Source organism: Syngnathus floridae, chromosome 12, assembly GCF_059516105.1.
Source record: "Syngnathus floridae isolate MCC-2025c chromosome 12, RoL_Sflo_1.0, whole genome shotgun sequence".
NCBI lineage: Eukaryota > Metazoa > Chordata > Actinopteri > Syngnathiformes > Syngnathidae > Syngnathus > Syngnathus floridae.
In genome coordinates this window covers 13,323,007-13,337,517 of record NC_142424.1, presented here as the reverse complement: position 1 = coordinate 13,337,517, position 14,511 = coordinate 13,323,007, and the positions used below count along the sequence as shown (strand labels likewise).

The 14,511-nt window shown below is 41.5% G+C and overlaps 1 protein-coding gene across 1 annotated transcript; it reads right to left on the bottom strand.

Annotated features, from left to right (window-relative positions):
* Positions 1-893: 893 nt before the first annotated feature.
* psmb7 (proteasome 20S subunit beta 7) lies at positions 894-11,282 on the bottom strand. Its single transcript, XM_088391998.1, has 8 exons — positions 11,120-11,282; positions 9,914-10,007; positions 8,224-8,321; positions 6,155-6,295; positions 3,578-3,693; positions 1,719-1,777; positions 1,479-1,630; positions 894-1,081 (listed from the first exon to the last, which is right to left on the bottom strand). The coding sequence occupies exons 1-8, from the start codon at positions 11,179-11,181 to the stop codon at positions 970-972; spliced, it is 834 nt and encodes a 277-aa protein (XP_088248124.1). The 5' UTR covers positions 11,182-11,282; the 3' UTR covers positions 894-969.
* Positions 11,283-14,511: the final 3,229 nt, after the last annotated feature.

Genomic DNA, 14,511 nt, shown 5'->3' with positions numbered 1-14,511 from the left:
CGTGCCCACATTCTGTCATTCACACTTTAATCGTTTTTAGTGTTTTTCTGCATGATCTGCTTGCATACGCTTAGGTAGCAACAGCCAGAATCTTATGATTTGATTTTTGATTGTTTCTACCAAGATAGGGGGGAATTCATTGTGGCAAACAAAATGCCGAAAGGATCTAGTCGTAATCTTGTAATTAGTGCCCACACTGCCCCTAAAAGGGCAAAACACATGTAGGATGGACCACATTTATTTTAATTAATTGTTTGTTTTTTTATTAATATTAGCTTTAGTTTATTTTTGTTTTACTTAGTTACTCATTTACTTTCTGGTCGTTCTTTCAAGTCATACTATGGGTTTTCAAGGATTCAGGAATTTCTGTCATACCAACACACATTTCCACTCCATGGCAAGAATTATGGTACCCAAGGTCCCATGTTAGCCCAGGACTAGTTCAAATAGATATAGTAGAAAAGACAAAACATGATAATCGATAAGGGCGCAATGCAGCAAAGGTGTGATGAGCGAGAATGAAAATGTAAGAGACTTGCACTTATTTGCAATATCATTTTGTGCTTGACAAAAAGAATGATGTGTTCTTAAGTGTAGTATAGGCATGAGAGCATGTTGGTAAGTTTATGTAGGTGAAAACATTTCATTTTTAGAAATTTTATCATAATTGTGGTTAGTTGTTGGTCAACCAGCCCTACTAACTTGTATTAAATCCATTCAACCACAATACATCGTCCATACTGATTGAAAACAAACAAACATATTTTAACTGTGATCCAGATGTATACATTTATGTTTTGTTTATAAACATTTAATGTGAGACGCTTGAAACAAAATATGGATGAACTGATTGAATCATGATGTCCTCCAATCATTTCAAAACAAACAAGTCATTACAGCAGAAAAAGATGCATTTAATGACAACTAAGCCACAGCATTTAATTTCAAAAAATACAATGGGTAAATACTCTAGGAAGTATCCATGGTTTGCACACCTTCCTCCGTCACATCCAGGTTCAGTGGCGTCACCAGTTTGGTCAAGACACCTGTTGTTCCCCTTTTGTACTTGTAGTCACCAGTTCTATTGGGGGGTAAGCATATGAACCAATTGTATACATAATACAAAAACATTTCCATTCAAGTAAAAATATAAAATGGTATTTCAGGGTGTTATATCATTTCAGAGAAAAACGAGTTTTCAACTTCATTTTTTACACTGGTCAACATTTTTTAAGTTTTTATTCAGATGCACATAAAATTTGAGATGAATTACTTGTGCATATCTGCATTTTTTTTGTGCCTGACATGCTGAGAAATATACATTTTTAAAAATCTGTGTAAAAAAAACAACAACAACAATTTCCACGATTAAAATTTGCGTTTGCCCAGTATTTTTATAGATGACACCATCACACTATGTTGATGTTGTAAAACACACAAACATTTAAACATGACAGCAAAACTTGTTCTGTTCTGACCTGGAACCTTTCTTGTTAGCCTCATCATGGGGTCGGATGTAATCCACCTTATCAGTGGTGATCACACACAGATCTATGTTGCTGCCAGAACCCAGATCATTGAATATTCCTGCAGCGATGGCATCACGCACTAATGCCTTGGCATCCTTTTCCTACATAATGAATGCATTTGACCAATAACACCCACAACAAAAGTAGATTACTTTTTTATTTGATGTAATTAACAATTGCTTGACTTACCTCCATATCAGGTTTGTATCGGTCTTCGAAAACTGCTATAGCAGCCAGGGAACCAGAACCTTGTAAAAAGAACATATGGTGTTAACCAAAGGGGGGTGGTTGAAGGGCAAGAGAAAGCGTTAAAATTGCACTACAATACTGTTTGAGAAACATTGAAACCTATACATGAAAATCAGGGCTCCAGACTCACTTTTCTTTATTAAAATCACAGTGGCCCCTAATCTGAAAGTTTAGGGCTGCAAGTAGAACATTGATGGGTGAACATGAATCGCAATTGGACTAAGATGTAAATATTCACATTTCCACTCATTTGTAATACATTATTGATGAATGAGGGGAAATATGGAGCAGATTTTTGACAGCAAAAAAAAAATATTTTTAAAAAATTCAAAAGATCGTATACAATATTCTGACTGCTGCCCTTTGCATCAATGAGCTCAAAACGTGCTACCGTTTCTGTACCACTTTCAGCCTGACATATCTCCTTTACCATAAGAGATGTGCCTTGCTAAAAACTTCAGTTTTGTCTCATCTGTCTTCAGGACATTCTCCAATATGCTTTGCGGTTTGACAATATACACTGTGGCAAATTCCAGTCTCACATTTTTTGGGGTTTGCTTTCAACAGTGGTGTCCTCCATTGCTTTGGCCCAATCAACAATGGATGTTGCATTCTGACACTGATTGCCCTTTGAATTCACATGCATCTTCTTCTGTGGTTGTTAGTGGTTACTATTCATATTATCCATCTCCACAATTTGTCATCCATTTTCTTCTTGGGGCCAGGTAGGTGGGCAAGTCCTGTGGACCCCAAACTTCAAAATGACGAGACACCGTAGCCAAATCATCAACCTGCTTGAGAATGGTGTTATAGCTTTTGCTTTTCACCTGCTTAACTTTCATATTCTTTATCTCCTGATGCAACACACTTTCACTTTCTATGGTCCATGTTCTGTGTGGTACACTAGTGGTTGAACCATTTTGGAATAAGGGGATAGAATTTTACCACAAGCTTATGGGTGCTGCCTGCCAGGCAAAAAAGAAAATCGTTATGTATATTGAGAGAAGCATAACACTTATTGCTTACAGCAAAACCATAAAACCTGCTACTGATGGCTCATCTCGTAAGAAAATGTCACTTTATCAAACTGTTTTCAATGACAGATTCATAAACCTATTGTCAATACCGACGATGCAGAATTGGGAGTCTACTGCCCAGGCAGTGTGGATTTTGGGGACATCTCAAGCCAAACAAGAACGCAGCTGAAGCGGTACCAGTTGCGATGGGATTGCTCTCTTTATACAGTTATCGCGTGAACTCCCGTAATCTCGCCGGTTCAGCTGTCCGCACACGCACCACCAACGCACCGCAGTGGATGTGCATTGCAGTCGTACGTTCTTCCATACAGACAGAGCAACGCATCCATTCCGCAGTCAGTGTGAATTAGGCGTTCACCACTGGCTGCTGTTGTTTTGTTTTGGGCAGCAAGTACTTAAATAATAGAAGGAATGGATGGGATAATAAATTGTAAAAGTAATCGTTTGTGATACCCCTAATCATGTCAATCAAGCACACAAACTGGGTGAGACCCTCAACTATGCTTACCTGTTAGAAAAACAATTGTTGACAAATATAACCATCCATGGGGTGAATGAGTCAAAAATTTTGTTAAAATCTCATTTTCACCCGATACCGAACAACTGCAAATTTCTGCCCCAATTTCAGGGATCAATGTAGGTCATAGTTCCTTAAATATATCTGCCTTTCACACATTTTAACAATTCATTGGCAAGTGAAATAGTAACAGCATTTATACAAGGGGACATATTCATGTTTCTGTTGTGGTTGTTGAAACTGACCCATGGTGACATATGGAAGCTTGTCTGTAGAGCCATGAGGGTAGATGCTGTAAAGATGAGGACCGTTACAGTCCACTCCACCAAGAACAAGAGATGCACCAATGTAGCCCTGATATCTGAATTGAAAAAAAGGATAAAAAACATCTGTATTTGATTCAAACGAGAGTTTGGTATATTGTATACAGTAATCCCTCGCTACTTTGCGGTTCACCATTGCGGCCTCGGTGCATGGTGGATTTTTATGAAAACAAATACTGTCAAACCTCGGTTTTCGAAAGTCCCGGTTCTCGAACAAATCGGAATTCGAACGAAAAATTCGAGATTATTTTGCTTCGGTTGTCGAACAAAGATTCGGCGGTCTAACCTCGCGAGATGAGCCGAGAGGACCCGAGAAAACCCGACCGCGGATGCCGACTGACTCCGTTCATTGTTATTGTATTTTCGTTGCTTTGAGGATTGTATTAACCCAGTGCTTCTCAATAATTTTGTGTGATAATTGTAGGCAATATTCAGCCCGTTTTACGCTGAAAAACCTCAAGCAAGACTGGGGTGCAATGACTTTATAAGTGCCGCCATAATTTATTTGGCTTTATACTGTCCGCTGCCAAAATTGTAAGGCACTGTAAACACACCGGTCTTTCCTCATCCCCCATCGTAGTAATACTGAAGCCGAGCGCTACGTACGCTTCGTCATATTTCCTTGTCTTAGCTTTCGTGTGACTCTCAATTCTCTTATCTCCGTCTCTCTCCGCTGTTCTTTTCAACCCTGTTCAATATTTTTCCATGGTGTCCCACTGCATTTTTTATCGCCTGCTCTGTCTGTGCTGTGTGTGCGTATGTTCCGTGCGCTCTACTCTGTAGGGTGAACACTCCTTGCGCACACTCTTACAGTGATACCGCCACTCCCGCCTACTGCAGGGGATGTATAATTACCCTTTAATCTACTACAGCCAAAAGAAAAGCATGTTCCCGGTGTCACACACACCTTGGTATCGCACCGCGGCCCCCTGGCCCCACTATTTGAGAAGGACTGTATTAACCCCTACTCATGCCTCCAAAGAAAGCAAGTGGGAGCAGTAAAGCCATCCTAAAACACAAAGACGCTCTTAAAGCAAAGCGACAGTGAGCGCCCGGCGCACTGCAGTTACGCGATCGGACCAAAATAAGCTCCCTGCGCACTGAGGTCCACTTAAATTTTGGAAAGTACATCAGGACTTTAAAAATATTTTCTAAATTTCAGCGACGGCTCTGTCACAATAATGCGACCAGCGCGGTGCAGTTGGGCAGTCGGCGGCGCGCTACGGTTGAGCGTTCAGCGGTGCGCTGCAGTTGCGCGATCGGACAAAAATGCGCAAATGAAAAAATGCTTAAAAGAGGCGTTTTTTCTTTTTTGTCTTGGAACGGATTCAAATTTTTTCCATTATTTGTAATGGGAAAAATAGGTTTGGAATTCCGAACCGCCTTCTGGAATGGATTGTAGTCGAAAACCAAGGTTTGACTGTATTGCAGATACATTCGGTGCATAGTAGCTTTTTGCGGCGTCACTTGAAGCACGAGGCTTTGTCTGGCCATATGACTTTACAACACACTATTGGCCGGTCGGACACCAATGGGAACATGTTGATTCGTTTTATCTCAATTTCCTGCTACGTATCCCCTGCTCCATCACTTTGTGTCAGCAGGGCTGGAATGCCGGCAGAGCTGATGAGCCGGTCAGCGAGCTCGCGTTGTGCGTCATCGAAGTAGAAGTGCATAGCAAGCTTTTTAAAGCTATTTAAGAAAGTATTGCAATATACAAATAAGTGTTTAAAAGTATAATGAAGTGTTTAAAAATAAAATTATAAAAGTCTTGTTTGGATGCTCTTGCGCTGGGTGTGTCACGTTTACACTTTAAACACTTTAAAGTGGCGAGCCGATCAGCAAGCTCGCGCCTTGCGGGTATCTCGGGTCAGGCAAACGAGAATCGGGTGGCAGGCGCGCGTGCCAAAGCAGACAAAACAGTGAGGACTGACGATTAGCAGTTCCATATTGGCGACGCGCGCCTCAGTGGTATAGCGCGGAGGGTGCGTGAGCCAACCAGCAGGGCAAGAGCGGAGACGTGACACAGCCACGCACAAAGGAAAAATGCACCACTGTGCCGAAACTGTTGAGACAATGGCCATGAGCCATGATAGCGTGGGGTGTGCACTGAGGACAAGCGCTGGGTATGCGGCTAACTGCCGCGCACGTAGGAAAAAAGCACTGTCGTCCAGGATTTCGGACAGCGGCCGGTAATGAGCACTAATAGGGCGGAGCGTGCCTCTGAGCAATGTACTGATGCCCCCGCGCTGGGCCGCGTCAGCACGCAAGAGACACGTTTATGCTTCAAAAAGGTTCATAAAAGTCTTGTGTGAATATTGTAACAATATATTTACTATTTATTTTTATTTATTTAAATAAATAATGTTTCTGAAAGTCAATTTGACTTAAAAAAAATTTACGTGTTGCATAAAAGGGTTTAAAAAAAACAAACTGTATAAAACTACAATAATCGTTCGTAAAAGTCTTGTGCGGATATTGTAGCAATATGCCATATACCTGAAAAGCATTTGCTTGAACATGCGGTTAGCGGTGGCCACACGTGGCAGTCGGCCTGTGGAGAGGGCGTGTAGCTCCAGATTGGAGGAAATTATCTGAGTGGTCATTTCTGTGTCTGCAGCTGTTCCTGCTCCACAACAACTGCATAAGAAACATAAGACAACAGGCTGACGTTTCATTTCAGATGTGACAGCTCAAGTAAAGGGGGAAAAAATGCTCATTAAAGGCCCAATAAAAACCAAATGCATTTCTCCTGTTAGATGCATGAAATTGGTCAAAATAACTTCAGGTTGTGTTCAAGTTTGACATCAATGCAGTTTGTCGACTATGACATGCAATAGACGATGAAATACAAATGACAAAAAAAAATAAGCCACTCATATTTAGATGTCAATGTGACCTAGGCTACGTTCACACTGCAGCTCAATTCCGGTTATTTTGCGCATACGTGACCTGTAACAGATTTTGTCCGAATGGTTCAATTTCATGTTTTTATTTTTTATTTTAATCTGTCACTTTCATATGTGGTATAAGATCAGATAAGCAGAGCTGTAGTCAACTCAAAAAAATCTTGGCCAATTTTCAGTTGTCCAACTTTTCAACCATACCATTCGCCACGGGAGCATTCAAAAAAAGGCATTTATCTCTAATTTAATTGAAGTCAGCTACAGCTCTTTTACTCCGGCAGCATTGAGACCTGCAGTGTGAATTTAGCTATTGATGCATTTTTAGTTAGCTGACTGCCCACAAGAAAACAAAGATGGGTCATTAATTCTGCATAAACGCAGCCATTATTGCAATGATTCAGATGTTGACACTCAACCTACAGTCTCTTAAGCCCTTACCATTTCTGCTGTGTGTGCTTGCGCATGTCTGATTCAACTGCTCACTGAGCCCGCAGATATAATGAGTCACCTTGTGGCTACTTGCCGGCCAAGTGATACACCATTTAAAAAAACTGAGCTCCTGGAGAATTTGAAAAATAACCTTTTTATGATATACAGTATTCCCTTGCCACTTTGCGCGTCACCTTTTGCAAATGCGTTACTTCGTGAGTTTATAAGTGAGAACGACGTTTCAGCGCGTGGTGTGCCTCTGAACAATGTGCGTCACTGCGAACGTGATTGAGTTCAAGCGCAGGAGGCAACAGCCGGCCACACGTGAGGCAAGACGCACCAACCGGTGCAGAGGGAGTCGAGACACATGACAACATCACGCGTTTGCTCTTTTATTTACTGTAAAGGTACAATACATGCACAGAACAGCGGTTAAGGGAATGGGAAAGGTTTTGTATTGGGGAGGGTTTAAACGCTTTAATATTGTGTACTGGACCCCAATGCAACAGGAGATTCATGCGCAACCGTGATTCACTTTGGTTTCGTTATGCATGATGCCCCCCAGGTTAGCATCACGTGGTATTTCTGAAGGTGGACACTTTTCATGCTTGACAAGAAAAAACACTTCTACTTTACTTGCATTACACACATGCCCCCTAGCGGCCAACTGGAAACACTACATGTTTGAAATGTCATTTCATCCATCCATCCATTTTCTATACTGCTTGTCACCACCGGGGTCGCGGGCGTGCTGGAGCCTATCCCAGCAGGCATCGGGCAGGGGGACATCCTGAACTATTTGCCAGCCGATCGCAGGGCACAAAGACAAACAACCATTCGCACTCACACTTAGAGCCAATTTGGAGTGCTCAATTGGCCTACCAAGGAGGAAATTGGAGTGCCCGGAGAAAACCCGCATGGTCATGGGGAGAAGATGCAAACTCCACACACTGAGGGCCGGAGGTGGAATCGAACCCGCACCCTCCCAACTGTGAGGCAGACATGCTAACTACTGCTCTACCGTGCCGCCCAAAATTTCATTTCAATGTGTTCAAAATAATACGTGTATATACACCGTTTCTACTTTGCAGAATTTCATTTTTAGCAGGTGGTTTTGGAACGGATCCCCTGTGATAAACGAGGGATCACTGTAAGCGAGCACTTAAATCAGACAAGTGCAAAGACACAAAACAGGAATGGTGAGGGGTTAAAGCACTAAATCCAATCACTTACTAAATATTAGGTGAGATGTAGTGTATCTTGGAGCAGTTCTTGTCTGCCACTACCATGCCCTCAGTGGCTCGAGTATCAGCTCCAAGGACAACGCCATCCTTAAAAGAGAATGACAAAAGTTTTCAGTTCTGTTAATCCATCACTGGTGGTGGTGGGGGCCAGGGGATATGTATGTAGCATAAACAGGGATGTACATTCATTTTTTGTGTAATTCCAAGAGGTCAACTTGGAGTGGTTTCATTTAAATATCAATATATAGCGTGATAGACACTTGATCAATAGAAATTGGACCCGATAAAATTTGATAACTTCTTTCTAATGAACAACGGCCAAACAAGTGTAATACATAGCCATATGCACATGACAACATAGGCTGCGCTGAGATGTATCAGTCCGCATAAGAAAGTAGGTCTAAACACTACAATGTATGCACCAATTTTCATGTTTTCATGAATGTTTAGACCATCAAAATCTGCTCTTTTTTTTTTTAAGCAAGCAAACACAATGTCTTCTCCAAATGTTACACATTTGAAAAGAGTCCAGGCTTGAAGGCAAATACGAACTTCTTCACCCAAGTTGCAGCGCAACAGAAAATAAATGTTTTATTCTTTTTTTTCCCTAGAGGGTTAAGCAACTTTACTTATGATTTGCTAGGAAGAGTGTGTAGGCCACTCAGATAAGGTTTTATTTATTGTATTTTTTTCTAGCGGGTTAAGCAGATCTTCTTATGATTTGCTAGGAAGAGTGTAAGGGCCAATCAGATGAATCAAGTGTGCAAAAGTATGACCCTGTAAATCTGCAAAAATGGAACATCATTGGACATTCAAAAATTCATAACTCTTTTCCTGTTCAATTTAGATGATGGCAGCAAATAACTTTGTTATACGTCTTGGGGTGCTACACGTCCCAACCAATTTTCGTAGGCCTACGGACCAGGATTATTTTTTATTTTTCCACTCCAGGTGGCGCTAGAGAGCCACTTAGTTTAATGGTTCGTGAAGACCTCAAAATATTCGGAATTTTTACCATGGCTGATGAGTGTACAAAGTTTAGTGATTTCATGCATGTTTTTGGAGAAAAATAATTGTCCATAGGTGTGATTGGGAGCGAGAATCTAACAGAACCAGTTCAAAGGTGAAATGTACCCAACTGGAGTCATGCATTACAATTCTGTAATGTCCTAGAATGCAAATTCTTCATTCAGGGACCTTTATCAAACATGAGATTGAAATGTGATTAATTAGACTAATTAATTACATATCCCGTATTTCATTGTTATTAACCATCTATTTTCTGAACTGCCTATCCTCATAAGGTGACTGGGGAGGGTGCAGTAAAATTGTAGTCTGCGGCAGCTCTGCACATTTTTGGACAGCAGTTTCGGTGAAGTCACAATCTCATTCAAGTCCGTAAATTATAAATCCATTAATATGCCATGCCAAATCAAACAAGTGAACAAATTATGGCTCATTCATCCCCAGCACTAGCGACATGAGGTTTCTCTGTCGCTAGTACTGGGCACATTTCTGGGCAGGTTTCTCTGTCGCACCGAAGTGCGCGTGCTTCAATATGCACAAACTTCAGTCGTAGGTCATTGCATTCTTGGAGGTCACCACTACATAGCACCAAAAGCTACACGTGTGTGCACGTGCAAGTGTGCGTGCCTGTTCTTTGTCATTTACCCACTCACCTTGAACACCACACCGCAGATAGTAGTTCCAGTTTTACGAGCAGCAGGCAAATAACAGCCAACTTCATCCGCTTTTAATGCCAGGAAGCCATTTCTACAAAATAAAATAAAAAAATATATATCTTAAAAATATTTTTTCCACTTATGATACATTTGGATAGAAGAAGCAAGTTAAGTGCTTTGCTTTGTGGAAGCAAGTGAAAGGTCATATCATAAAATATTTACTTATAAAGTTATATTATATAAAGTTATAAAAGCACAACATACCGTATGCTGGAGTGGTGCTCAAATGTTTTTCACTGATCAAGAAAAATATAGCTAATCATTCTAGAAATTAAATGAGCACAATGAATGTATGCATTTCTAAAATACAAAAAATAAAACCCAGGAAATTAAAAAAATTATATACACGCATGTAAATATTTTTTTTTACAGTATAATCACTGCTCTCCTAATAAACCCCACCCCACATGTCCAGTAAATGTGCTCCGGCCAGCACTCACGCTCTTACACTGGTGAATAGTGTTGTTTGTGAACGGGTAACTTCTTTAAGTCATTGGTTCTTTTTGCAATTCAATTGAGTGCAACCAATGCGCTATGACAAAACCTCTCGTTCACGAATGAGTCTGAGTGAACGACTGAACGGCCTGACTTTCCCGCTTGCGAACGAGTCAGTGATTTACCTGCCTTTCCCAAGACTCAATGGATAAGTTAGTGAATGTGTTGCATCTCCAGGAGTGAACAATTCAATGACCGAAGGAGAACTATACAGGCCAGTTCAGTCTGTAAACGTAGATTCGTGATTCGCCAAGGAAGAAAGGGACATCACACCGAAAGAGTACTCCTTTCGTGCTGTTCGCTGTTCTCTCAGCTAACAGCTAATGTTGCGCCCATCCAAAAACTGGAGGCAACTTGCAAGCGGATGAACAAATGAAGCTTGTGGCAGACTGTCTTTTGCCTGCACATGAAAGAGGTTTATGTTTCCCCCAACATTATTACGTTATTCTGTTTACTGCAATTTCACATTATATTGCTGGTTTGACCATATTTAACATGCGCACAACGTACATGAAAACGCTGACTCATCCTGTCTAAAACTAGATCATCGCCGAGAAAATATAGGGAACAGGCATGAAAAGGATTAACTGTTTTTATAGTCTGTGGTTATGTATTATGACATGTCGATTCACAGCCAACGTTGCTTACCTTTTACAGTTCTCAAAAGCGAATCCACCTAGGGTTGACAAGTTTGCCGCAACCGTCGCCATCTTCGTGTTGCTCTGCCGAATGGCGAAAATGTCTTCTTCTTCCAGCAATATGCAAAATTCATAATGAGGCTCAGGCACATACCGCCACCTACTGTACTAGTAGGAGTGTCTAGTATCCATGTCTTCGGCTTCTTCCTCGTCGTCTTCTTCTATGAAACAAAGGCGGATTGTTGAAAACAACCATGTGCATACCGGCCCCTGTACAAGAGAATAAGTCATAATGAATTTTGTCATAAATTGACCTTTTCTGCTGTGACATATAGAGAATTTGCTCCTGATACATTTTATTCCTGCTGGTTGTGTTATTCTGGGTAGAGATGCCCAGGATGCATAAGTTACGAACCCTTTAAGTATCCTTTGAGGTTTTGTTTTTGCTCTGTCACAGAAAAAGAAATCATATTTTAATAATAATAATGTAATAATTTGTTCTTTGTTGGGGCGGCTCGGTAGCGTGATTCCAGTGCATTCCAGTTCTTTTAGGCGAACTGAATCTTTAGAATCAGTTCACTAAAAAGATTTGTTCAAACGAATCGTTCTATTACTGACACCTACTGGTTAAAGTTATATGAAAGGAAAAAAATAACGAATCACTTTAGGAAGTGATTCGTTAACTCTCGTTCACTGAAAAGATTCGTTCTTTATCGTTCACTCACGAGCCAACACTAACACGTTATGCCGACATTGATGTTTTAATTTTGTATTTGTTGGCTTGTAGTTGATGGTGCTATTATACCGAATGTGTTTGTGTTTTAATAAAAGGTTGAACAAAAAACGTTATGCCGACATTTGTTATTTTGGTGGGCACCAACTCATATAACAATGTAAAACACATATACATGTTGTCATATAAAGCTGTTAACCAAATGTCTGATTTTTATGTTTTAATGGGCGGATATAAAAACAAGAAATAAAACAGTAGACAAGTTTTAACATAAATGTTTATTAAAATAATAATAAATTCACGACTCGTTCGTGAACGGGAAGTTACGTCACTGACTCGTAAAGTTCCTCCTCCATCTAACGCTCGCTGGCGCTGCTGATTGGTCTTCACGAGTGAGTGAGTGAGTGAGTGAGTGAGTGAGTGAGTGAGCGAGTGAGCGAGCGAGTGAGTGAGCGAGTGAGCGAGCGAGTGAGTGAGTGAGTGAGCGAGTGAGTGAGTGAGTGAGTGAGTGAGTGAGTGAGTGAGTGAGTGAGTGAGTGAGTGAGTGAGTGAGTGACAGACAGCATTAGTGCTATGCTATTGCCAGCCGACAAATGTTATGCCGACATTGATGTTTTAATTTTATATTTGTTGGCTTAGTGTTATTATACCGAATGTGTTTGGACAAGGAATAAAACACCAGACAAATGTTTATAATAATAATAATAATGATAATAATAATAAAAGTACATCTCAAACCAGCAATCTAATGTGAAACTGTAGTCGATATATTGGATAATAGCATTTAGGCATTTTGTTTGCATTAACGTTATTTAAAACCTACTATAAGTAAATCGTAAATCTATATTCGTTCCCTCACTGATCCGTTCTCGCGATGAACTGGAAATGTGATTCACTCAGTGAGTGATTCGTTCACTCACAGATTCGTTCGTTGGTGAACGGGAAATGCAATTCACGACTTGTTCGTGAACGGGAAGTTACGTCATTTTCTTCTTCGTTTTGTTTTACGGCGAGGTGGCAGCAGCTTCAATGGGCATTACTGACACCTACTGGTTGAAGTTATATGAAAGAAAAGAAAATGTTCTTTTTGAACGGATCGTTCACTCACGAGCCAACACTAGTTAGCACGTCCGCCTCACAGTTAGGAGGGTGCCGGATCGATTCCACCTCCAATCAGGGCCGGTTCTAGGAATGCACATAAGAGGGGGCAGTCAGAAATGTGAAGGGGGCATGTTCTTTTTTTTTTTTTTCCAAACACATTTTTAACACTGTTAAGTGTTTTTTTCACGGCAGTTGTTAGCTGTGTGTCCAGATCTCAACCAGGAGAAGTGGATTGCACAGTGAGGACACACTGCACGGACATGAGATAAGAGAGGGGGCTGATTAACGTGTGTTTCTATCAGCGGATTTTTCACTTCTAAAAGTTTGATTTGAGGGGTCAGGACATCTGTTTGAGGGGGCATTGCCCCCTCTTGCCCCTGCGTAGAGCCGGCCCCGCCTCCAATTCTCCCTGTGTGGAGTTTGCATGTTCTCCCCGTGCCCGTGTGAGTTTTCTCCGGGCACTCCGGTTTCCTCCCACATCCCAAAAACATGCATGGTAGGCCAATTGAGCACTCCAAACTGCACCAAAGTGTGAGTGTGAGTACGGATGGTTGTTCGTCTCTGTGTGCCCTGCGATCGCATGGCAAACGGTTCAGGGTGTCCCCCACCTACTGCCCGATGACTGCTGGGATAGGCTCCACCACGCCCGCGACCCCCGTGGGGACAAGCAGTATAGAAAATGGATAGATGGATGGATGTTCATTGTTGTAGTGAGTTTTCAACTGAACCATACATTAAAGTTAATGTATTATTGTATTATTATTGCAATTATCTATTGCGATGAGATTCATCACGTCTTCGTAACTATACACTGCAGATTCTTTTGTTCAGACAAGTAAAAAATTTAAGATGTTACCTGCATCTGAGGAACACTGGAGACACAGTCGAAACCATCACGCAAGTAACATCTTAAAATGTTTACTTGTCTGAACAAAATAATCTGCAGTACATACATTATCTGTCTTATTGGAAATCTACATGAAAATATAACATTCAGCCTGTGATCCTGAGTGGCAAAATGTTGGTGACACCTGAGGGCATGGCTCATGGACTACCTGATGGGCAGACCTCAGTACGTGGGGATGCGAGACTGTACGTCAGGCATGGTGAGGAGCATCGTGGGAGGACCGCAAGGAACAGTGCTCTCTTCCCTCCCTATTCACCCTGTACACCTCTGACTTCTAGTCCAACTCTGAGTTCTGCCATGTGCAAAGGTTTGCAGACAACTCCGGTATTGTTGGCTGGATTAGAGATGGACGGGAAGAGGAGAACAGCGGCCTGGTCCGGCATTTCGCCGGCTGATGTGGCTCCATCCATCTGCACCTAAAAATACCACCAAGTCCAGGGAAATGGTGGTGAACTTGAGGAGGGCCAGGCCTTGTCCTGAGCCAGTAACTATCAATGGAGACTGTGTGGAGATAGTGCAGATAGTAAATATCTTGGAGTGTTGCTGGACAGACGACAAACTCAACTGAGGGGTATTCCATAAAGCGGGTTATGTGAAAACTCTGAGTAAATTAACCCTGAAATGAGGGAAACTCTTGGGTTATCCGTTCCAGAAAGTGAGG